The sequence below is a fragment of the Cupressus sempervirens genome, chromosome 5, assembly GCF_028749045.1.
Source record: "Cupressus sempervirens isolate cs-2001-9-10 chromosome 5, ASM2874904v1, whole genome shotgun sequence".
Taxonomy (NCBI): Eukaryota; Viridiplantae; Streptophyta; class Pinopsida; order Cupressales; family Cupressaceae; genus Cupressus; species Cupressus sempervirens.
This window is the reverse complement of record NC_143122.1, coordinates 294,386,251-294,413,032: the sequence shown is the minus strand read 5'-3', so window position 1 is coordinate 294,413,032 and position 26,782 is coordinate 294,386,251. Positions and strand designations below refer to the sequence as shown.

The 26,782-nt window shown below is 35.1% G+C and overlaps 1 protein-coding gene across 4 annotated transcripts in view; it reads right to left on the bottom strand.

Annotated features, from left to right (window-relative positions):
- LOC149555734 (alpha-mannosidase-like) overlaps positions 1–26,782 on the bottom strand; it is a 120,061-nt gene that overhangs the window by 39,682 nt on the left and 53,597 nt on the right. For all 4 annotated transcript variants that reach the window (XM_089829877.1, XM_089829874.1, XM_089829876.1 and 1 more), the window contains exons 21-23: positions 19,143–19,190; positions 18,654–18,773; positions 4,868–4,933 (exon numbers count right to left, since the gene is read on the bottom strand). In XM_089829877.1, the coding sequence (XP_089686003.1) occupies positions 4,868–4,933; positions 18,654–18,773; positions 19,143–19,190 (234 nt within the window). The remainder of the gene's footprint in view (positions 1–4,867; positions 4,934–18,653; positions 18,774–19,142; positions 19,191–26,782) is intronic.

Here is a 26,782-nt window from a genome sequence, read left to right as displayed (position 1 = left end):
TTACAGGATGCTCAAGATGCGCTTGCCAATTTATCAAAGAGCAACCATAAATTATGGAAGAAGAAAAATCAGTTCAAGCATGAGGTTGCTTGCTTAAATGAAGTTATTTGGCACCAATCTTCTCAAAATGTTGTTGTTGTGTCTGTAACATCTAGGGAGAAAAGGATAGTTGAAGCTACCAAGTCTTGGGTAGGAGAAGTCATTTCTGAAGGAGTCCAAGCTATTACAGATACGCTTGAAGTCCTTAGACGTATCAAAGACGTGGATGAAATGGGACAAGATTTGATTTCCTCCTTGACTCAAGAAGTTGATGATTTGAAAGGGATTCTTAATGACTAGGACGAGATTGCTAAGTTTGATCTAAACGCTATGGTTTCATGTGACATTCTTTCGTCGTGTGAAACATTCTTTAGATATCAAGGACTTATGGGCTACAAAGAAGAAACATTGAGAAAATAGATAAGAAAGTTGTAGGCAACCCTTGGAGATTGCCAAGCAATAGAAACAGGGATCACATGTGATGTAGAGCAAATGGGATGTCAGATTCTTGATGAACATGGTAATCTGATTGCAGTTGAAAGAATGACTTCATAATTTACAATCAGGGTCAATGCTGATTTAGATTCTGAAGATTTTGGTTCTTACACAATGAACAACATAAATCTTTGGCAAAACACTTGCAAGATTCTCTGGTGGCAAATTTCAAGGTTCTGCAATCAGCATATGCAGATGCAGTAAGGATAGAGGCAATATCAAAGACAACAAAGATTTCTGATCTTCCTATAGTGCATGATGTTATCATCAAATTCAAGGCACTAAATAACAATCTTTAAGATTGTTATTTTGTTTTTATTTCTGTTTGATGATCAAAGAGGATGCAATGCATGAAAAGATGTAATTACATGTAATGCGAGTTGCATGTGCAGTTGCATGTAACCCAATAATTTCTCTTTTAGTTAGATTCAATCAAAGTTGGTTGAGTTGCTCCCACTTTTTCCTCCATCTTTTTCTCAACTCCTTTGCCTATATAAAGTAGTGCCTTCTTATTGTAAAATCTTCTTTTATTGTATGCAAGAGAGCTCTGGAGAAACTGTGCCAGCATAACTTTGATTGTGTAGCACTATTTTGATAGAAAAGTGAATACAAAGGAGCAATTGAAATTGAATTTTGATTGAGTGCAATTGTTACTTGTGCGAATTGAAAGTTTTGTCTATGATTTTCATATGTTATCTTTGGTTCATGTAAGCTTGTGTTCTTGATAATTAAGTATAAAACAAATAAAAAAGCAATTGGAGTCGAAGCTTTGACTAGGAACAATTGTAGAGATATATAAAATAGAAGCTTTGTCAGTAGCTTAGTAAAGTTCATTCATATAAAAATATGACCGGACTTAGAGCCAAATTGGTACACTTTCAGCTAGCCTTTGAGTTAGTGTTGATTTATCGGTATCACTGTTTTCAACTATTAGATAGAAGTGTAGTTAGAGATTCCATCCTACCCATTACTCGCTCCACGGGTAAGTGGATTCTTTCTTGAAAGTTAAGAAGAAAGAATATTGATAACATCCTTTTACAAAAATCTCTCAACTTCTTGTTTACCTTGAGTTGATCCAAGAAATGGTGAGGAGGAGGAGCCCTCACTTTAAGGTAGGAAAGACTCTATCTCACACGTTGTGGCTGATCATCCTATTTTGCGACTGGATTTTACCTAGAACTGTTGGTTGCAAAATATCCGCCTAACACAAAGTGCAGCTTGCATTTCTCCAAATATTTTCATGTTTCAAAACATATCTTCAAGGCAAAATTGGGTTCTCCAACTCGCATTACATGTGCATGTATTGACTACAAAAGCTTTTAAAAATCCCTTTCCTTCCAATGTTTTATGCAAAATCGAGGTTAGAATGCCCTATTGTGTGTGTGTTTTACCTTAGAATGCCCAAAATTGGGTTTATAATGCCCAAACACATGTTTTTAATGGGGAAAACAAGTGCGTTTAAGCCAAAATTGGGTTCTTATAGGGCAAATGCATGTTTTAAAAATGCAATAAACCCAAATGTTTTCACCCGAAGGACAATATCAGGGTTTTGAGATGCAATAGCTTGTTGTGTTTTTGGGTGCAAGAAGCAAATCGCACTCTCCAAGTGCATTTGCATGTTTAGAATATGCAAGGAAAACATATGCATTTGGCTGATTTTGAGTTTATGGCCAAAATTGGGGTCTCCACATCCAAACGCATGTTTTCAATATGCAACATGGGTGCAAGTCATATTGCAAGTAAAATCAGGGTCTCCAAAGGCATTTGCATGTGCACAAAGCCAAAATCGCACACTTGAGATGCAAATGCAAGTTTTAAATATGCATGTATTTTTGGTTTTTAGTGCAAATCACACTCTTGGACTGCCATTTCATGTAACACCTAGCATGTATTTGGGAAAATATGCCCTACAAATGCTTTTACATGCAAGTATTGGCAAGAAAGAAGAAAATCACACTCTTGGAGCCTCATTACATGTTATAAAAAGCAAGGAAATAGTCTCTTAGTGCAAATTGCACTCTTGGAGGGCATTTGCATATTTGCGCTTCATTTGGAAACATGTCCTCAAGGCAAATCACACTCTCCAAGGGCCATCACATGTTTTGGAAATGTGCTTTTGGTTTGCACAAGTCAAACATTTCCACCCCATCAGTAAATTGCACAAACCAAAGGTGATTGCATGTTTTATTTTTGCCTTTACATGCAAATCGCACTCTTGGAGTGTGATTGTGTGTTTTTAGAAACATGATTTTAAATATCTTTGCATTTGGGCATCCAAGGTAAATCACAATCTTGGCGAGCATTTTCATATTTTGGTTATTTGCATTTGCATGCAACATGTTATAAGAAAAGACATGTTGAGTTGAATCACTTAAGTTTCCTATTTAGCACATGTCTAGTTGACTATTAAGAAAATATCACTTAAAGGGGTCAAACATCATATTTACACTATATTTTACATATAAAGTGCAAATATATTCAAAAAGTAACATTTCACTTAAATATTTTAAAATAAAACATTAAAGCAAATCTCAACATCAAAATATAACATAAAATGCACAAAATGACTTGTGATAAACTTAAGTCATAAAGTAACTTGAAAACATAAGATAAAGTGAATTTAAGTTATATTTTTCAAAAAGTGCAACTCAACATTAAAATATAACATTAATGTTTTTAATTATGTTGTTGAGCTTGGAGAGTCCACTTTTCAGGCACTTAAATGGTTATATCTTTGACTAACAAATCCAATTCACCCCTAAGGTATAATAGATTGAAGGAAAACCAAAAGCAAGAGATTGAAGGAAACAAAAAACTAAAATCAATTAAACAAGTACTCAGAAACACAAAAGGGACGTTGAAGGCCTCAAAAATCAAACATAGGCTAATAAAATGAAAAAACAAAAAGGACTTGACAAAAGTCTTCGGTAAGAGGATTCACTATGCAAATTGGGAACAATTGGTTGATCAATGTTGGCCAATTAAATAGTGAATTATCTCAGAGAGATGTGAAACTTAGTTGGAAAAGTTTTGTACGGTTACCTCCATTTTGTCATCACAAAATGGAGGACAACAATGTCAATAACTCCATTTTGTGATGAATGGAGGACAGCAATGTCAATACCTCCATTTTGTCATCACAAAATGGAGGAAAACAATGTCAATCTTAGTTTTTTATATCTTTTTAACACAGGTGAGCTGCCCATTTCAATAGAACAAGAAATCACATCGTTGATGAAAATCTTCCCACACATAATGGAAATTGTCATTGCCCATTGGACACTTCACACAACTTTTGAGATAGAAAGAGGTTGTATTTTTTGACACTAACATAATAAATAGCCTACATATGTTATTGATATTATCTTTCTCACTCTCTATTCTGCTTAGTGTCTCTAAATAATGAATATATAATAGTATATGCATAGCTGACTTGTAGATGAGGTATAAATGGGGGATGGCACATGGATAGCATGCAATAATAATGCGTATATACCTTAAGTCCATATCCAACGAACTTTTGAGAAGCATAAGATGATCATATATGGTTTGTAGCCATATATTCAAAGGAGAAAGAACACTTCATAGGTCATCAATCCTCTTAACACTCAACCTATTATGATATTTATTGGGGACGAAAACTTGGGAAAGATTTTGCAGCTCATATTTAGGATTGTTAGTCTATGCCCTCTTTTGAAATCGTATGACTACAAAACTTCCTTTTTCTTGGAATTTAAACAATTCCAAGGGATTTTATGTCTCATGAACATGAGGCAGTATAACAATAAAAAGTAGTTGCAATTGCAATCAAATGCATACTAGTTTGAATTGTTTCTCAACTATCATTTCATTCTAACTTTTAGGCTACATTTAAAGTTCTCATAAATTCTTTATATTGTACCTTTCTCAGACGCATAACATTTTCCTGAAGCTACCTTGAAGGATTTATTTTTCTTTAGAGAATTAACATAACTTTATGTCCATATAAACCCATGAATCCCATAAGAGTTTGATTAATCTTGAAAATGTAGCATACATATTTATGAAAGTCTGAACGCATATTTAATTTTTATCAATAGTTGGTATCTCAGAACTAAGATTTTATTACTAAAAGATTGAAACTTATCAAAATCTTTGCCACAAGAAATCGAACACTAAAAAAAGTTTGAAAATCCTTCCACATGATTACTTTATGAATTACTGAGATAATTTAAATAAAGTTGCTCATATTTCATTTAATGTTGATCCTAGGATTCATGTCAACAACTTCTGAAACACCAAATCACATAGCAGTTTACAGATCATATATTACAATTGAATTTTCAAAACTTACTGGATAATAATTTCCTGCCACAGGTTGGTGTACTTGTAGATCCCAATCAGTTCTGTAATCCCTCACCTGTCTCACACAAAAAAGATTAGTTCAATTCTTATCTAGTTCCAAAGTGTAAATCATATATAATTCTGCAAATTAAGAAATATTAGGAAAGAGCAATGCTTTTCAATTTATGAATCCAAGTTTATCCAAGCACTGTAAGTGCATGACTGCAAAGTTGCGCTATTCTTGAGGAAATGGAACTATTAAGATGTTAGCCTTATTAGTTGAAAAGAGGGTCCATGTCCATTCAATAATAATAAGTCCATGAGAAGTTGTTGTCCAAATCTATCTATCTAAGTTGTAAAGAGATAGATAGAGAGAAATGGATGGTTCGGAGTCAACATGGGATGAAGGGCTAGGATGCAAAAGGATCAATAAGGTGGATCCTAAGTGGAAGCCACATAGATGCCACACAAGTGCTAAAATTTGATCAGATTTATGAATTATTTTGATGTTCGAAATTTTCTATGATATATATTATCTAAGTTTATAACTCCTTGTAATGGCACTTGATGTGTTATTGTTTTTTTCTCCAAAGAAGAATAGAACCTCTTATTGTATATCCTATTAAATATAGGGACGTGACTCAATAGACACTGCTTGACTATTCGCACAACCCACTTAGAAGATAAACATAAGTTCGAGACTGTTTAATGAAACTTCCTTTAATAATCGAGCCCGAACATGTGATTGGAGTTGACGTGTATAACATCACTTGAGAGGTGGATATGATAGCATGCATGTGGTCAACACATGTTTAAAATGCAGATGCCAATATTAATAATCCCGATGCAGACCTTACATTGCCTCTAACATGATACTCATAGATGAGAGCTATACATCAGTCAAAGCTGACGTGAGGTATCCTAGCAATAAGGGAGGGACCCGCCATATTGTTGTTGTTACAGAGTTTACACCACCCTTGGCACTCAAAAAGAAGAAGGGAATGATTGGTGGTCAACAGCAAAGAACGCATTATACTCCACCTTGAGCTGTGTATTAAGTTATTAACTAAGGCACAAGCAAGGAGGAAAATAGGCATCCGCCACATAAGCGGAAAAGACTCCTTACACAATGAGCAAGATAACAATATCAAGGCCCACGCCAAGCCAAGCAAGGTAAGTATGTACCTATGTCACGCCACCTAGTGGCAGTACTAATATTTATTGAAATATTTGGAATATAGGTATAAAGAGCATTATTTTCTGTGTCTTATGTCATAGAGAATAATGTTAGAACTATATATAGTTTAATATGTATTAACAAATATTTATTATAGGTATAATGTATATAATAAATATTATAAATATAAATAAATAATATATATGATACAAATAATATATACAGCATAATAAGCTATATATTTATTTGATTAAATCAATCATATTGAATTATCATCCAATGGAAGCTATAACATTAACAACAAGAAAGGTAACTGGCCATACAAAGGAGATGAGTTGCTCACACGTGTGAGCAACTTTTGAAAATGATGGCCCATTTAGCAGTGCAGACAAAATGCATAGAAGAGGTAGCTCAAGTTTGTTCACACATATCTGAACAAATCCTATAGAATTTAAGGGGATATTTAAAATATAAGATTATTCAAATAAAGGTGTGAGATGGGGTTCATGTATTTAATTAAAATTAAATCCATGGGGGACTATGGAAGCAATATGAACACGATTAATTAAATAACTTTAATTAACTATATGGAAGGGGGAAAATATAACTAATTAATTAAAATTAATTAATAGTTGAATTCAATTAACTAAACAAGATTCAACAAACTAAAAGGGGAATAACATAGAATTGGAAGGGACATTTTTAGATGTCTATATTTTCCCCTTTGATGCGATATCCAGACTGGCGTCACATTAAAGAAAAGAAAATAAGATGCCCCAGAGGGAAATGAAGGCCGGGAAATCATGCCAAAGTGATGATGTTAAAAGTATGTGGCTTCTTGAGAAAATAACTCAAAAAATTAATTTCAAGGAATTTCCTCAAAAACATAAAAAAAAGAGGAAACGGGGGGAGAAACAAAAGAAAAAAGGATTTTGCATGGCTGGCAAGGTGTGGGCAAGAATGGTAGGAATAATAGGGTCCACGAAGAAACTAGGGGGCTGTAAGTAGATCTAGAAGGCCCTAGGAGAGATCATTTTCAACATTGACTAGTCAAATACCAGAGCTTATGGTAAAAGAGATGGCTAAACAGAGGGAGAAGGACCATCTTGGTAGGCGTATACAGGTCCACCAATAACTGATGGACTATGAACATTCGGTGAGTGCCTAGGCACTTCCTTGTACTTTCCTTTCAGTGCATTTATTTCTTAGTAGGTAGATGTCATACAAATATTTAATGATGAAGGAAGTTGTTAGGGAAAAAATGCCAATCGCATGATTGACATTCACACAAATGTCAATTGTACGATCAATGCCTCTACAAACAACAAAGCAAGGAAGAGGATGGTGCATAAATGTCGATCCATAAATTGGAATTTACAAGCTAGTCAAGGGAGCAATCATGGATGGGTGATTGCATGAACTGATTCATACGCCTAAGAACCGATCCCTATGCCAAAGATGGAAAGGGCGTTGAGTGAAAAGGAAGGAGTGTTGAAAAACACTCCAGGGGATTTAGGATGGTTCAAGAAAGTGAGTGACATGATGCCCCAATCAGAATTGAAATGGAGGTAAAAAGGTTCAAGGCAAAAAGGTTAACTAAAATAGAGTTGGATGGATTATAGGCTTTGTTTCCACCACTTGGGTCACACAAGCATTGGCCAACAACTATGCAGTTGCGGGAGAAGATGACAGCTAGAGAGCGAGGATTAGTGATAGTGGTGGGATTATCATCACTAGTCTAAGATGCAAGCACACAATGGGATGATCATGACACGCATAGAGAAGTGACATACTGATAGGTCCACTTTTCACACACGTGAGAGTTGACCATCCCTCTACTAGACTTGTGGAGGATATAACAAGTCCTCATCAGAGGGGTCAATCTGGAGTACAAGTTAGACAATGTCAACTACTAAATGGAATTGTTCTTCAAGCGTCTAACACAAAGGGTTCCCAAGGATCACACATAGATGCCACGTAGAGCAATAGTCGGTAGGAGACTATTGCAGCTAGCATTGTATTTCATTAGACTGATCGAGGGTCATATGCTACCTCACATATTAGGACAGGGGTTTGCAGTTGGATCCAATTTTCGTTCAAATGCTAGAATCTAGCACCATATATTGTTGGGGTTATACCATAATAGGTTAATTGTACCTCAATCTACACGTGCGCATCTTTTGGGTACAATAACCTAGACAAAATAGTTACATTGGTGTTGGTATGTGCCTGGGTGCACATCGTTGTAATGGGAACACTCAAACTATACCATTGACATAACAAAGTCATACATCTGTACATACAAAACATCAAATTGATATTCATCCATGAGAGCTACAAATTACTAAAGGAGGTCTAGATGACCTTCACGTGTTCTCGTGGACACCTTATAGGGATTGTGAGGCTTGGGGAGTGTTGGATGAGGCTACTAGGTAGGAGGACGAAAGCAAGGATGAGTACTACCTCACCTTTGTAAAACTAGACTACTAGCTAATGGGTTGCAGGATACATCAGATCAAGGGATAACAGCCAACATGAGTTATACAACTATTTGGGATTATCTAGAATATCAACAATAGGGGGCTAGTTCGTGTCATGTCCCCAATTTCTGCCCTTCCTTAGTGACAACATTTCTAGCAGGGTTGGTCTATTCTCTGGTTCCCATAGGCCAGCAGAGCGTAGAGGGAACCAACCCAGGGGCTTTGAGAGTCCTGCATGAGCTTCCCAAGTAGTTTGGAGTAGTAGACAACAGTTTCCTACAATTTAGGAGGGATTCCTAATTTGTAGGGATTGAATAGGAGCGGTCTAGGAGGCATTTGGAGACCTCGGCGAACGTTTTGGAGACTTAGAGCGCATCTCCTATTTTTTAGGAGGCATTCCTATTTTTTAGGAGGAACTCCCAGTTCAGTGACAATTCTCTCAGAGGTGCACACAGTAGAGGAGAGTCATTGGGACTCAATTTAGGTTGATTGGGGCTGTCTCCTACTTTTTAGGAGCATCCCTAGATTTTAGGGATGGACTGCCAGTTGACCCATCTTGTCCAACATCAGTCACAGACAGGTGACAAGGTCAGATTCATGTTTGATTGGTCATTTTGGGCCTTTTGGGACCATTTGGAAAATATTTTAATATATTTAAATATTTCCTAAGTTTGTGATTAAATAAATTAAAATAAGGTTAATAATATAACCATTTTGAAGTAATAAGGGGATTCTGACTTCAGTTGATCAAGTACACCTATGTGTTATAGCTTGTTGGAAAGGTCTCGAATTATTATACATGATTTTTACTATCTATAGACTTTTTAGTGCCTTCAGCTATGGAATTTTAGTAAGGTAATGTTTTTCCTATAGCATGGACGACTTTAATTGGGAAAATGTTATTTTATTATATTTTATTTAAAGGGCAAAGTGTAATTTCCCTTTAGGATTCGATTTACAATTGGATGGGGATATAAGGAGATGGAAACCTAATTTCTTATTATCTTTTGCATATTGAAAAACTTGTTTTTGTGAATTGGCTCTGAGAGAGCAATTCTTCATCTAGGACGCAAACCCCAAGTTTTGGATTGGCTGGGACGTAGCCCTCAACAGTTATTGGCATTGGATTCTTCAGACAGTGTGCGTTGCTATCAAGGATAGAGTACGCCATTCTTTATTGTGGATTCAGGTTGCAAATTTATGGTTTCAGCATTGCAGATTGATTATTTCAGCTGGGACGTGATTCTTGCAGTCTTAGGGCCGCCATTTGCAGCAAGTACACCCCATGTGGAATATAAGGAATGCTTGTATTCAGCCTCAGATGTATCCTTGATTCATGTTCATTATTGACCATCCATTTTGGCATCATTGTTGGATGTAAGCCCCTTGGAATCGCATTGGATTTATTATTTGGCTTTATAAATCAGAAATCTGCCTGGTACGATTTATAGCAATTCTGATTTGGCTCTATGCTCTTATTTATTTTCAGTCTCCTTTCATGTTTATTGTTCATTATTCATTACTATGTGAAAACTATCAAAAAACACAAAACAAAAACAAAACCTTCTGCAACTTCTGTCTATTCTCAAAGACCATCAAAGAAATCACAGGAAAATATAGTTTATTAATTTAAAAACTACAGCAAATCAGCAAGGGCATCCATCAAGGATCTTTTAGTTCATCCACATGTTACCGGGGAGGCAAGTGTGGAGGTATGCATATGCAATGTCTGTATGATCTAGCTGGTGAGATTAGACTCTAGTGCAATGGGTGAGGAAATTGGAGGGTCAGGATGCGACGTTTAAAATGGCATATGCAGCATGGTGGGTGACACACTTACCAGTGGACCTAACAAATCCAGGTCACGTAGCCACATAAAAACAGCCAGGAGATATGGATATCGATGAGCAAGGAGGGGGATGAGATGATGGAGATGGAGATGGAGATGGAGATGGAGATGGAGATGACGAAGGGAGAGGGGGTGAAGAGCGAGAGAAGAGGTTCAAGTACAAAGGAAAAGAGCATGACAAACACAGGCTAGGAAGGACAAGGACCAATTGGGAGAGCATAGGCTCCTCAGGTACATGATTAAGGATAAAATAGATACCAAAGGGTCCATAGGTTTCAAGAAACATAAAGCTTTGGAAAGATTATGATAACCTTCAAGATACACTGGCATTAATTAGTCAAGAAAGAGAGAGAGAGAGAGAGAGAGAGAGTTGAGCAAGACATGTTGCTACTAGCCTAGATCTGGAGAAACGTATTGTCAGCGGTGCAAGGGATAGCTTGCAAACATAGGTAGCTTGTCCATAGGGGGTCAGTTGGACTGAGGGCATCAAAACCAACAAGAAGGGATGAGGAAGAGGAACCTTCTCAACCTAAGTAGTGACAACATCTCCTACCAATCACTCTAGAAACAGTTTTGATTTTCGAGATGACACCTATACAATAGTGATTAGTTATGCATGTATCTATTTGATGGACTTACAATGATTTCTATATGATGTTTTATGAGACACTTTGATGGACATTTTTATCACATTTATGAACTATGTTGATGGATATTTATAATGATGATGATGCTTATAGTATGATGCAATTGATTCCTATTTGTTGTCTACATAATATGTATGGATATCTATATGACATTATATCTATGATGAATATGTAATGCTTATATGAAATTGACATGTCGTGATGCAAGGTGTGTACGTATAGGATGCAGCTATATGATATGATGATGCATGTATGATTGTGGTACAAACATGTGTGATGCAAGAATACATGGACCTTTATGATTATGCACATGCGATAGATTATGGATGTTATGCACGGGTGTATGATGATGCAGATATATGCGGCTCATGCAGTGCATTATATGATAGGTTGTTGATGGAATGCAAATGGACTTAATATGTAAATGATCAAATGATGTAAATGAACATAATGAAACTTAAAATAACTATATGTATGCAATATAATGAAATAAATGAGATGACTTATGTAATGCCAATAATATGATAGGAATGTAACTACATGAATATATTGCAGAATTAATGCAATGATGTTAATGAAATCAACTAAATGCACAATGAATTTAAAGACCCTAATGATTATCAACTCGAGTGATCTTTAAAATGATATGCAATGACTCTAATTAAGACTAAATGTACCTAATGCAAGATGTGATTTAAATGCAACTTAATGATCCTTAATGATATGTAGATAATATGCAAAGAAGCATTCATGATAAGATGCAATTACGATGACCCTAATATGAAATGCAATTAATGTAACTCAGACCACTAAATCCAATGTCTTTGTGTGTATCAAAATGTTTGGGAGGGGGACTCAGCTGGTTTATGGAAATAAATAGGAGCCTCAAAATTCAAATTCAAAATGCAAAATGCAACAATTAAATGCAAGGGGGATTGGGGATTTAGTCATGTGGAGTAGGCTCTCAAACACAAGGAACCATACATGTTCCTAAATCTACCTTGTTTGTTTGACAGTCTACTCCACACAAAGGAACCATGCCACGACTGTTTCTCTTTACTTCTTGTATTTCTTTTACAAGATGGGACTCCTTGAAAAACTATGCATAGAAGTGTTTCAAATGCATGATGTTGACAGAATTAGGGAAAGGATCTCCTTCTGATGTTTCTAGTTGATAAGCTCCAGATATATACTTAGTTTTGACGATATATTGGCCAAACCAATTAGGCTCAAATTTTCCTTTCTTTTCATGGCTCTAGAGTTTCTTCTGATTCTACCTTAGGAAATGGTTTGCAACTTCTAGCTCATGAGATTTGATCTTCTTGTTATACTGTTACCATAAGTACTTTTGATACATGCAGAGGTGGTTTAGGGCATCAAAATGCCTCTCGTCATGAAGTTGAAGCTCTTGCAAATGGTAACAAATTCTTCAAGGAGATTCTGAGAGAAGGGATCCCAATCTCAATGGGAAGATGACTTCAGTACCGTAAATGATGAAATATGGACTGGCTCACATGGCTGTGCAGATGGAAGTGCAGCAAGCCTAGAAGGTGATAAATAAATGCAGATGTCAACCACACCCAACTTCATTAACTTTTGAGGATTTAAATGATGGTTTTATTTGTAGCCTCAACTTGACTATTTTCTTTTGAGTAGTCATTGGAGAAAAAGAGTTTCTTAGTGCCAAACTTCTTACACAACTCTGTGACATCCTTATTCTTGAAGGGGGCCCATTATCAATTATAATGTCCTCTAGAATAATATAAAAGCATATAAGGTAATGCAGAATGAACTTTGAGATCTACTTTCTCGTGGTGTAAGAGGAAGGGCTTCAATACATTTAGTGAAATACTTAGTGGCAACAATAATGTACTTATGGTCATTAGAGGTATTAGGGCATATATGTCCAACAAGATCAAGTCCCCAACAGGAAAAGGGCCAAGGTATGATAGTGAGTTGTAGGCATTGGGAAGGTGTGTGTATCAAATCGTCATGCTATTAACAAGGCACACATCTCTTCACACAATCATAAGTGTCTTGTTCCATTGTCAGTCATTAGAATCATGTATGCAAGAGTCATACCATTGAAGTGTGCCCCACAAATTCCTTAATGAACCTCGTTAACCATTGTTTTAGCTTTTCCTGATCCAACATATCTAAGGTGAGTTTCATCAAAGTGTTTGCAAAAGAGGGTATCACCTAGGATCGTCTATTGGCAAGTTCGGCAAATGGATGTCTTTCATTGGTTAGGGGTGAGGATTGGTACTAGGAAGAGTCAGGACCAACAAAATCATACACCATTTCAGATTTCAGTGTGTCATAAACATGAACCTTAAGTTTCTCGACAAGAAACTTACACTTATGAGTATTTTTAGGCATAGAGATTAGGGATCCGATGGTAGCCATTGCGTCAGAAGACTTGTTTTGGGTTATAGGAATTTGTGGGAAGTTATAATTGGAATTCTGTGAAGTATTGTTTCAGATCTATGACCATCCTATGGTAGAGAAGCAACTTATCATCCTTGGTTTGACATTCATCATTAACTTGTTTGATAGGCAAGAGTCATCAAAGGCAAGTAGGCTAGTGATTTTCCATTGGACATCTAGACAAAGCCCTTTGACCAAGGCCTAGTATTTTGCAATGTTGTTTGTACACACATATGTCGACTTATAGGATTTTGGGATATAGTCTCCCAATGTTGTCACAAACAATAATCCTGCCTGTAATCCTTTCTGCATGAATGATCAGTCAAAATAGAGCTTCCATTGTATACTCAAGGTAACAGTCATGGTAGATGCACCGAGGAAATCTACAATGAGGGGGGTCTCTTGGAATAGGAGCTTCTACTAATTGGTCCGCGATCCATTATCCTTTTATAGCCTTCTGATCCATGTATAAAAATATCAAACTCACTCACAAACACAACCCTTAACCCATTTTGTTGTACAGCCAACAAGTGCTACTGTAGACATTAGGTACTTGAGTGGATCAATCTTCGCAATGAGTTGGGTTTTGTAATTAAGCATGTAATGACGAATTTTTTGGGTACAAAAGACATGGATCAAACATGCTTGTCTTATAGCTATGTAGCTCAACTCATGTCCAACAAGTGTTCTGCTCAAGTAACGGACTGTTTGTTCTTTTACACTATCATCTAGGTGTGCTAAGAGGTCTTCTAGTACAACAGTAGCAACAAAGATGTTTAGGATCAAAGGTCAGCTTGGGACAAGCAGGACCAATGCTCGTGGTGTAGCTAAATACTAATTAAGTTGTTCAAAAAACTTCTGGCATAGACAATCGCATAGGAACTTGATATCCTTCCGAAGGAGGTGACAAAAAAGGGTGAACATTATCTGCAAATTGAGAGAAAAATATATGGATGGACAGAAGTCTTCCTTGTAAGCTGCAAAGCTGTTTTAGTCTTTTGGGAGGCAATAAATTATCTTTTACTTTCTTTAGATCCACCTCAATTCCTCTACACGCATGATTTAACCTATGAAAGATCCCTGATGGATCTCTTCTGCTGATTTGCTATAATTTTATATTTTTAAATTTGTTTTCCTGTTTATTTATGTTTTCTTGCAGAACTAGACAGAATTGCAAAAAGGTTAGTTTGTTTTTTATGGTTTTATAACATAGAAAGGAATAGGGAACAGAAACCATGAAACAAGACTGAAATAAATAAGGTATTCAGTAAAAATCAAAATTATTGCAAACCGTACGAGGCAGATTTGTCTGAATTATAGAGCCAAGCAATAAATTCAATGCATTTCCCAAAGCTCACATACAAATTTGATGTCAAACTAGAAGGTGAAGATTGTTCTCGAATCCAACATACATTTGGAGGTGAATACAAGCAATACTCTATACACCACGTGGTGTATCTGCTGCAAATGGCGTCCCACAAGCTGCAATGAACCACGTCCCAACTAGAAAGATGATATGGCATGCTAAAACCCCAATGAGACTTGATGCCTTTTTCCTTAATCACCACGCACAATCCCTAAGAGATTCGGTGCCAAAGATTGCTAAGGGCTACATCCCAGCCAATCACTAACCTGGGGTTTGTGTCCCAGACTAGAAATTGCCCATTCAGAGAAAATTCATAAACAAGTTGTCAAATATGCAAAAAATGATCTTAGAATGAAGCTTTTATCTCCTTATAACCCCTCTCAATTGCAAATCGAACCCTAAGTGTCTCCAAGTGGCGTTGGGTAGTGAAAGTGTTATAATTTCTTATTTTAAAGTGGTCATGTTACTAGAAAATGACCTTTTTCCTCATAGACAGAAATCTATTCACTGAATTACCCTAAGACCAAAGAGAAAGATTTAGAAAATTTCGAGACCTTTCCAACGAGCTATCACACCATAGGATGCGCATCCAGATGAGGCCAAAAACCCCTTATTACTCCAAAATGGTGCCAAAAACCCCTTATTACTCCAAAATGGCTAATAACTTAGCCTTATTTAATTAATAAATGCTAACTTAGGAAATATTAAAAATATAACCCAAATAGCCACAAAATGCCCAACTGACATCACAAACCATAAAATCATCTTGTCACCTGTCTATGACTTAAGTCGGAAATCAAGGATCCACTGGCAGTCTCATCCCTAAAATCTAGGCATGCTCCTAAAATTTAGGAAACAAGCCCTATCCCTCTGAAATTGAACCCAAAGAGTAATCTCATGGAGACGCAACCCTGGGCAAGATCATACCTCCTAAAAAGTAGGAACTGCCTCCTAAAAACAAGGAACGTCTCCCAACTGATCAATAATTGCCAAAACATCAAGTCCCCAACACTAAATAACCATACTGGGTCTCTATCCAACCCTGTCAACCTACAAGACCCCATAATAAGCTGACTCACACGTCTCTGCTAGACTGAGCTAAAAGAGGGGACATGACAACCTAACAACTTTCTTGATCGTACACCAATGACGTATTTCTTGGGATTCAGCCATACTTTATACTTCTCTAACCTGTCAAATATCCTTGTGACTATGGCAATGTGTGATTTTCTAGTTTTTTATTTACGTGAAAGATCAACAAAGTAGCCTTTCATACTATCATATAGTAGGTCATGGAATATAGTCATCATAGCATGCTGATATATGGTTCTGACATATTTCAATCCAACGGTCATGGCTTGGTAACAGAAAGTACTTCAAGGTTTAGTGAACGTGGTATTGTGTTGAACTGCTGCTGCAATTTTGATTTGATTGTAACCAATAAATTAATCCAAAAGAAATAGCATCTCATGTTCTGTAAAATCTGTACAAATGTGAATGCCTCCAGCAACTTTACCTACTAACACAATGTTGGAGATCCATTCAAGATAATCAATGGGTCCTAAGAATTCGGCATCACGCATTTTTTGTAATTCTACCTTCACTAATAGGGCTATTTGTGGATGCAACTTGCATAGTTAAAAATTATTTTGTGCTTTGCAAAGGAACTCAATCATGTCTGTTTTTTCTGTCATTTACGGACACTGCTATAAATGTGATCTTAGGTTCTTTTGGCGTACCAAGATTTACTTCGACTGTATCTTTTATAAGCAAAGAGGATTTCCCCCATGAAAGAGACATGAAAGGCAAGTCAACTTCTCCCTCTTTTGGTGTTTCAAAAAGGTTTTTACCAAAAGATGCATCCTTTATTTTGATTTTTTCTTGATCCGAAGGTGCCTTAGGTTTTCACCAAGACATGTTTTGTGTTCTTTTTAATTGCTATCTTGTGTTTAACAGTTAACTTTTGTGACTAAGAGAGTTGATTGGTCGTCCAAATACCCCTAATCATTTGACTTGATTTCATGCTCATAGTCTCAAAGATCTCTAAGGTCAAAAAGAGCACACATTGCTTCATCTATATCAGATATGTCTAAAGTTGGTGTTGAATCTTGTTGGTCTCACCAGGGGTGCCAAAATGTAAACATGAAAATTGCAAGCTAGGTAAACAAGTTATTAAAAAAATCTAGCAAACAAAGATCAACATATACCTTTATTAAGGTTGTATACCTTTATTAAGGTTGAATGCAAGCACCCTTGTTCCATTGATTTTCTCTTTGATGACAGAATGTGGATATGCTCTCCAAAACAACTAATGATTTATGCAAATGCTTGCAAAGTTTTCGAAGGATGAAATGAAGCTACGAGAATGCAACTAAGTATATGCTAAAACTAATATGGATGATGATATGCAAGATCAAAATGAATATAATATGATGATATGCAATCAGGATGGTATGAAAAACACATTAAATGATGTTAAAGATACAAGATAGTACTCTCAGATGGATTCAACAAAGATTAGTATGCAAATGAGATAGGAATATAAGATTAAACTATAGCATAAGAACACTATGATATGAGAATTCTAGAGATAAATGAGCATAATAACAATTGCATGTGAAAGACAGATGAAATGCTCAAGGAGAGGTTCCTATTTATAGGACTTGGAGGGAAATAGACAGTTGGGATTCATAATCAGATGAAGGGCTAGGATGCAAGAGGATCAATGAGGTGGCTCCTAAGTGGAAGACACGTAGATGCTGCACAAGCAATGTAATTGGTGCTGAAAGGGGATGAATTTCTCAGACGTGTGGGCAACCTTTGAAAGTGATGGCTCATTTAAGAGAGGAAACAAAATGCATAGAGGAGGTGACTCAAGATTGCTTACACTTATGTGACCAAATCCAGAAGGAAAAAGATGAGACATTCTTATAAGAATGTAGTTGGTTATCTAAATGAGGTGATTGGCCATCTTGGGAAGGGTTTCTCACACATATAGGTTTAGAGATGATGGTGAAAGATGTAGGTTAGGAATTGAGGCTAGGCTTAGGACTTATTTAATTAGGAATTAACTAAATCAAGAAATTAGGATTTGAGAGCATATTCAAAAAATAAGATTATTAAAATAAAGGTGTGAGAAGGGGTTAAGTGTTGTTACTAATATTATATTAGATTTGATATCCAGAAGTTATTTTCTTGTTTCTTAAGGTAATTCTATTATTAATAGAAAGAGATTTTTAGAAAGCTAAATACAATCAATGGTATAGTATCCCAATGAAATAATATATTATATAGCATTTTATATCTGCAATAATGGTAAAAGTTAAAATAATATTTTGTTTGCTCTACCAACTTCAACAAGGCTTAATTTGCCCAATCAAGATCTATTATTGATAATTTATATTCCATTTTAAAATAACCCCCCGATATTTTTCTACAAGTAGTTTGAGATTTAATCTTTTGGTAACTTTGACTGCATATTCCTTCATGATTTTCATGAATATCTTGCCTTCTCTGATCTAACATTAAAGACAGTTCATATAGTCCAGATTTCTTGTAGTTGTTTGAACCTTGAATAAAAAGAGGTACTCCTCCAGTGTTTTATTTTTCATATTTGCATTCTGTTTCTAATACCATAGACTCTATGGTATAAGGTTAAAATAGCTTTAAAACTTTTATGTGTGACGAAGATCACATATCTCAAAATAATTTAAATGATTGCCAGAAAATAAAGGTATATTATAGTGAAAGAAACAAAAATTTCTCTACTTTATTAAACCTCTTCCAATAAATTTTAAGTATTCCAGAAAATCTAGGTATATTAGAGATTGCTATAGAAAAAGAAAATTACCCGCTTGATAAAATCTCTTCCATTGGAGTCTGTGTAGAAGACTTTGTTGGTAGCCATGTTTGCTGTCATTCGAGTGATCACTTCTTTTCCAACACCATCGTCCACTGGAATCGGACCAATCTTCAAGTACATTAAATATCAAATTGTTAGAAAACAGAAATTATTATAGATAACAATGTCATATGCATTCATCATCTGATTGTTTCATCATCTGATTGTGAAATATCTTTTGCTCAATCATATAACAATAAAATTTCTGGAAACATAGAAAAGAAAATAACTGTATTTCTCTTTAGGTGACTTCATGTTAATAGGGTTATTCAATGGTTTCTTGGAAATGGGGATATAGGTCCAAGACAAAATTCCACAACCATCATTGTTATGGCAGGCACAATTTATTGAAACACTATAGAATGTTAATAAACAATAAACTTCCGTAAAACATCCATGCAACATATAGTCTTTCTTTATTGGTAAGCTATAGCTTACAGTGAATTCCACTTCGGCATGTTCCTTGTCCTTGTAAAGTCTAGTAACCTACAACACATCAAGTTCAAGTCAATATGTGTATAAGCTTAGATGTCAACATTACATATTAAATTAAATCTTTGCATAAAAAGCTATAATGATTTAGAAGAAAATAATCAGCCTTGTAAAGTAGAATAATCAGCAAATGGCCTAAAATTTAAAACTACAGTCCTTCCATGGATTATAAAAGGCATATGAATATAAAAAAATGTTATAGTCAATTTCATCACTTCACAGAATTTTTTTAAAACAATGAAAAACAAGAATAAACAAGTGGTTAGAAAGCAATTCATTGAGATCGATATGAGTTTGACAAGATTGAAACCAGTTGCATGTAACTTATTCTTGAGTTGGTGGATGTGTATTCAAGATTATTGAGTATTCTTTCTGTGTTTTGTGAATACAATGTCTGGGATTATTCACAGCTACTTTTCCAGATGACTATAACCATTTGATTATTATATAATCCTCAGTTTATAATATATATATTGTGTACAACTAGGATTGAGGCACATCAGTCAAATGTGAATACTTAATGACATCTTCTTATAATAAGGTTAATTACTGAAATATGTATTTAATATAACATGGTCAAAGGCTTGCTAAAGTGATCAAGTGAAATCAAGAACATTATATATCACTCAACTGGATAGAAACAAGAAACAGAATAGGCTGTGTAGAGAATAGGCCCCTTTTGAAGTTGCTATTTTCTGCTTGTATAGTTGACTTACAGTTTCAACCCAGCACATTAAAGTTCATGATCTGAAACATTCTCACAGTAAGCATTGAGAACATTACTTTTAGTTTGAAATTTGAAGTTTTAACAATGTTGAATCTTGCAGCAAAATACGTTCCAAGCCTGCTGAGATTTTTCAGTTATAAAAACAAGATGAAACTGAAGAAAAAGTATCATAGTACTTTGTAAAAACCCCTAGCCGGTTCCCAATTCAAATATTGAAGTACAAAGAATTCTTTTTGCAATTTCTAAAAGTTTTCTAATTTGTTTGTATTTTGCTCAAGTAAAAATGAATCAACCATTACATGAAATTAAACCGGATTAAAACTGAATAGATGTTCCTTGCATTTATTTGGAAATCAGAAATACACTTTGTTAATTTGGCACCTTAAATGCATTAAATCACCAAGACGTGCCACCAATTCAGTCTCTTGCTGCTCACAGCAGCTCCCTAATAGCCACACCCAGCTGCCAGTAATTTACTGCCCCTTATTCAACTATAAAATCTGATGTATGCCATATGGAAGTCACGTGCTAGGCAAATGATGCGAGGACAATGCTCCTAAACACCCAAACACGAGCAGGCAGAATGAACACACTCCCAGCTTGGCATACATGACTCCTTAGTGGAAGTTCATCTTCAAGGCAGAATTGGGAGTCATCAAAAGGACTAAAAAATGCTGCCGTCCAGACCCTTGATAGAATATGACTTGTTTCCAACCACAGCTGCTGTATTTTTTCAAAGGAAAATGCAGACCTTCCAATATTAAATTAATCAGCAAGGGGCAATATAAATTCTCAGCAAGGAAATGTAGCCTCCACAATTCAGTAAATAATCCTCTTAAGAATCTCCAAACCAATAATCTTTTCAGTAGTAATCTCCTTAGCCACAATGATCACAGTTGGAGAAATACGACAAATCCACTATACTTCAGCAGTGGAATAAATACACTTCTCAGAACAATAATGAACAGTCGACAAATTAGGCAATCTTAGCTATACCTCAGTAGCTAAATTGCAAATGCAACTCTCAGAATTTCCAACCCTTATATATCAGCAAGGGCGTACAGTTAAAAACCCAGGAAAAAGCCACGAAGGCACAAAATCAAATATATAATCAAGCGTGCCTTTCCCAATGAAATGAGCTCTCATTTATAAGCTTTCGTTGGCAAAATTTTCCATAAAACTCCACTTTAGAAATTGTGAAAGTTTCCCAAAAGAACTCAACACTAGATTCTTTCCAACTTGCGTTTTAGAAATAACTCTTAAAGTCATTATTATAATAATATAAACATTATTATAATAATGCAACTCAATGAATAATAAACAAATAAGAGTTCATGCAATTCTTAACTAGATTAACTGCAGGTGACGACCAACTGCCAAGCCACCCACTGTACTACCAAAAATAGCAACTACTAAAAACAGACTTACTAAAAATAGTAAATCCATAACTAAAACCCCCAAAACAACCTGTCAGCTCACAAGGGTCACTATGATGAACTGACTTGGCCAACTGCAAGAACCTGCTAAAAATGGGGACATTACATACATCTTAAGGAACTCTAATGTCACAACACTCACCATAGGATCATCGTTGAAATTCTTACAAATTAAATTATTTCTATGCTAAGACACAAGAAGATTTGCATGTACGAAAAAATAAATTACAATTCATATGTTTATCTTAGGAGCACCAATTAAATTAATTTCAATCTGGGGATTTCAAATATTCTAAATCTTTTATCAACACCATCTATTTAAACGCGTAATAAATCAAAACAACATTTTCATTTAAATAGCATCATTAAAGCAATCTTATTTCCGCAATTAGTAATAATTTTACAAATAAAATTGATTTAGTTTTCTTCAATTTCATTTTGTCAAAAATAATCAGTGATATTTAGATTACTTATACCCTAAGTTACCAATGTTGGTTCTGATGCTAATGCGTTTGGGTGCGTCCATATATATATACACGCACACTATAATTTATGTATGCAAAGAAATGAAAGAAATATACAAAAAAAAACCATTCCATAGCATGATACTTCACCATTGATAGTTCAAATTGAAATAACAGTAATACTAATAACTTAATAATAAATAACTAATAGTCTTTAATTCTAATAACTAACAGTTGTGATGTTTTGCATCAGATGTCTTTTTGTTGCAGATGCGTAGTTGGTTCATATTTGGCGACATTGTGTTTGCAAAGTGCTTGAAGATGCATTTGTTTCAGATAGTCACTTCATTTGCAGATATTTTTGACATCAATGACAGGGAGATTGTTGTCATTGATGTTAAGATTATTAACTTTTATGTCTGATAACTGTTTAGGAACATCAAAGAGACATTGTCATGGTTTGGATTACTCTGTAAAAGAGAATATGTTTCCATAGGCTGCAACTATATTATCTTTTTCAATTCTCCCTTACTATTATATTTAATTCACTGGTCCTGTTGACAGAAATGAAATCATTTTATTTCTGAGTATTATTTTTGCAGGCTAATATATGTATTTGATGGCACAAGTTTATTCAGAAATGCTATTTGACTATCACTGAAAAAATACAGGGTCTCAGTTTTTTATTTGTCCTATTACATTGAACAGTGGTATTTGGGTAACATTTTTTTGTGTCTAGTCATTGAAAAAAAATTATGTATTAAGTCTGGTTTTGTTTTCGCCCTATTGTGAAAGGTTTCAAAAACTTTTACAAAGTGTCAAGTGAAATTACTTGATATCTCAGAAGTAGTGACAGCAATAAATTTAAAAATTTTCCATTAAGTATTTTTGTGGAAAAAATTCTGTAGACTCCAGACGTCATGAAAGAGAGAAGATAATTCAGTAAAATGAGGAAAATGTTTAAAAGAGAACAAAATTTGGAGCCGACCGTGCAAAACTTAATCAATAAATAAATATACAACCATGCTCCCCTGAGTTTTTGGGATGACAAAACAATTTATGGATTTTGGAGACGCAGGGGGGGAGGCAGGGAGGAACAAGGACAGTATAGGGAAAATATAAAATATATAGGGAAATTTGCATATATACATTGCATTCATATGAAGACATGATAAACCATGCCATTTAAACATCACTGAACCTTAACATACAACATTTCAATAATACTTAATGCTCAATATGCTATAATGCAATCATAATTTGGAATTAATGTCACTATGCACGTCATATTAAAATAATAACAAAAAAAAAAGTGAAATATACCCAAGAACATAATTTAGAATTCATTTTCAATAGCAGCAAGACCAATAGCCCACCTTCCAAATTGAAACACGCTACTATCATTTAATTCTAAAACAACACTTCCAATTCATTGTAAGTGGACTGATATTAGAACCAAAAAGTCCTCTATACAGTTCTAATCATGGTATAGGTTTGTTACAGTAAGATGTTATCTTGAAGTAACATCCAATATTCACCATATCTTCCACAAAGGACCCAAATCAACCCAAGACCAACCAAGCATTGATGTATTGCTAGAAAATGACATAAGGATGCATGTTCTAGGTCTATAATGCACTTTTCAGACTTTCTTAGCACCTTGCTAACAGTCTGGTATATAATTCTGAGCGTGTAGCATGACTATAACAGCAATATTAATTCCATGATTCTTAACGTAATGTTGTCAAATACTAACCAGAGGGTCCCAAATAGCAGGAATTAAGTACATAATAGTAATAAGCATGTTAGGGTGAACTTGGAAGGAGGGGTCCACTTTAAAACTAAAAAAGGAAACGTTTTATAAAAAAAAAATATTTTACAAGTGCTTATGTTGTCTATAAAATCAAGGAATCCCATCCATCCCAAAGACGTCCAAGGCGTCCCCCGCCTCCAGGACGTACGGACATCCCTAAAACAATCTCCCAAAGTCCCCAAGTTTCCAAAACATTTTAGGGAATTTTTCAGAAAAGGGGGACGGGGTAGGGACGTCCCCTTCCCGTCCCTTCATCCTAGGGACGTCCCTGTTTCTGAAACTTGACCTTTTTGGGTGCGTCCCCGGGGAATGTAGATTAATAACCACAAAGATAAGAAACAAACATTAAACTTATTCAGGTCACTCTATTAATGCCAATGATCAAAGTTTGTTTGTTTAATTTTAGTATTACTTGTGGTAGCCGCTCATCAATCACAAGGTGCCATATTTTATCGCAGGAGTTTATAAAGATGATACAAAAATCCTTTGTTTACTTCTGCAAGTCTTAGTTAGACAATAAACAAAATCTCTCTTTGTTTCCTTATTTAGTTTTCAAATTATGTCCCTTTTGGAATTCTTTCAGAATATATAACAACACCAAAAAGAACACTATGACCACAAGAAACAACTCCAGTTTGATTTCATATTTATTGGAAAGGAAAAACAAATTGTTTGATCAAATTTATCATCCAAATCACAATGCTTAAGAACCTGATTTCTGAATACACCCACAGCTGCCGCCAAGGAGAAAGGACGTCCAGAATTTATCCAATGGGGCTTACACATTCAGCTGCTGCCACCTCTAAATCCAACGTCACCACAGACCTACAAATCCCAATGCCCAGATAGATGGATTCGATCACAAACAAACAGCAGTCGGAGTTAATGATGTTTGTAATCAGATTTATTTCGCAGGTTACCCATGATATCACAAAATATAATCTCAGCCCTTTAACTAGCCATGGTTATTGACCCAGGCTGCTAGCAGTACCCAAATGGCACCCAAGTCTAAGACTCAGTCCAAATGTACTTAAAGAATTTCAATCGCAGCTGTCACTATAACCAAATCGATCCTTCTTCAATTGCCCAATAGTGGCAATTAATTGACCTTTAGAATATCCGTCTCCCTAGACACAGTGGGCACAGTAGGAGAATCAAGCAAATAACAAATCCACTATACTTCAGCGCAATGGCATAAAAATACTTCTCAGATACAATGATAAACAGTAGAGAAGTTGGGCAAACTTAGTTATACCTTAGCAGCTAAATTGCAAAAGAATTTCCAATCCCTTATACATCAACAAGGGCATATAGTTAAGAACCCAGGAAAAAGCCACAAAGGCACAAAATCAAATATATAATCAGGCGTGCTTTTTCCAATGAAATGAGCTCTCATTTATAATCTTTCGTTGGCCAAAGTGTTCTAAAAGACTCCACTTCAGAAATTGTGAAAGTTTCCCAAATGAACACAACACTAGAAACTTTCCAACACACTTTTTAGAAATATCACTTAATGTCATTATTATAATAATATAAACATTATTATAATAATGTAACTCAATGAATAATAAATAAATAAGAGCTCGAGCAATTATTAACCTGATTAACTACAAGTGACAACCAACTGCCAAGCCATCCACTGCGGTACCGAAAATAGCAATTGCCCATAATAGACTTACTAAAAATAGTAAGTAATCAACTGAGACCCCCAAAACACCCTGTTAGCCCACGAGGGTTGCTATGATGAGCTAACTCAATCAACTGCACAGACTAGCCAAAAATGGGGACATTACAAATTATGAGTTTATTTATTGTCGTGAATTTAAGCCTCAAGATTTAGTGGCAATTTGATATCACATATAATATTATTTGACATATTTACTTATGGGTCCCATTTCTAGTCTATACCCATGGGTTTAAGAAGGTTTTATCTTAACATTAATGCTGAGATAAGTAATATGATGTGCAAGCAAACATTCTAAGATTTCCATATGTGCTTAATGAAATAGATATAACTTTGTAATGGCAACTTAATATAAGACCAAGCATTTCATACAAATACTATGGTTGTCGTAAGAGATATTAGCAGAGTCATTTCTATTAATTGAGCTGAAGTTAATCTTTTTGGTGTGATAAACAGCTAGGGAAGATAATCATGGACATATGAGGACCAGTTCTCACTCCCTAAACAAGCCAAACAGGAATGACAAAATTATTACTTGAGGTTTTCAAAATAACTTTAAACAAGTTAATTATCTCCTACTTAAGAGAAGCTATCGCGGGATGGAATCAATATAAGTACAACCACTTATCAAGTTCTAACATTGGAGCAAATATTGAATATATAAGAAGCATTATTTAATGTGTTTTAATAATCCATTTGGTGCACAATGAAATATTATTAAGTGTATTTTAATAATCACTTATATCTCCTTTGAAATCGGTACTTTATAATATTCCATATATGCACTTATAATTTGACTTTATGATCATTAAATAAGCCCTTTTAATAATAAAGTCAAATAACATTTAATAATGTGTAGTTTCAAATAATTATCTATAAATTATTACTTTATTAATAATTAAAATGTCATAACTCCAAACATATTCATCATTTCTCAATTATGTTAGAGCCAGAAGGTAATGTACTACATTCTCTGCTAACTAGGGCATCTTTCTAAAAATAAAAAGGGTCCACCTCTATCAATCTCAAGCTTATTATAAATAGTAATTATATGAAAGCAAGCCCAAACGAAGTCCAATCAAACCCAAACGAAGACCAAATCGAAATATATTAAATTTTGCAGAAGACAAGAATCTCCATTGGCCAAGCCTCTGAATCAAAAGACCCGCTATCTACAATAATTAGCCTACCAGGGACACAATAGATGTGCTTTAGGAATAGCTTTACACATGTATTTTGACTCAGAATTGCCACTTCTAGTATAGATGTACTTTTTGAAGTCATTTACGCATGCAAACCATAGTTCCAAGAATCACGGTGATTCATGCGATTCACGCGATTCGGCGATTCGATTCAAGCCAAACGATTTTTTGTGAATCAATGAATCGAATCAGCGATAAAGGGTTTATGAAATAAGTTGTTCACTAAATTTCAAGGGTTTTTTTAATTTGCCGATTCGTGA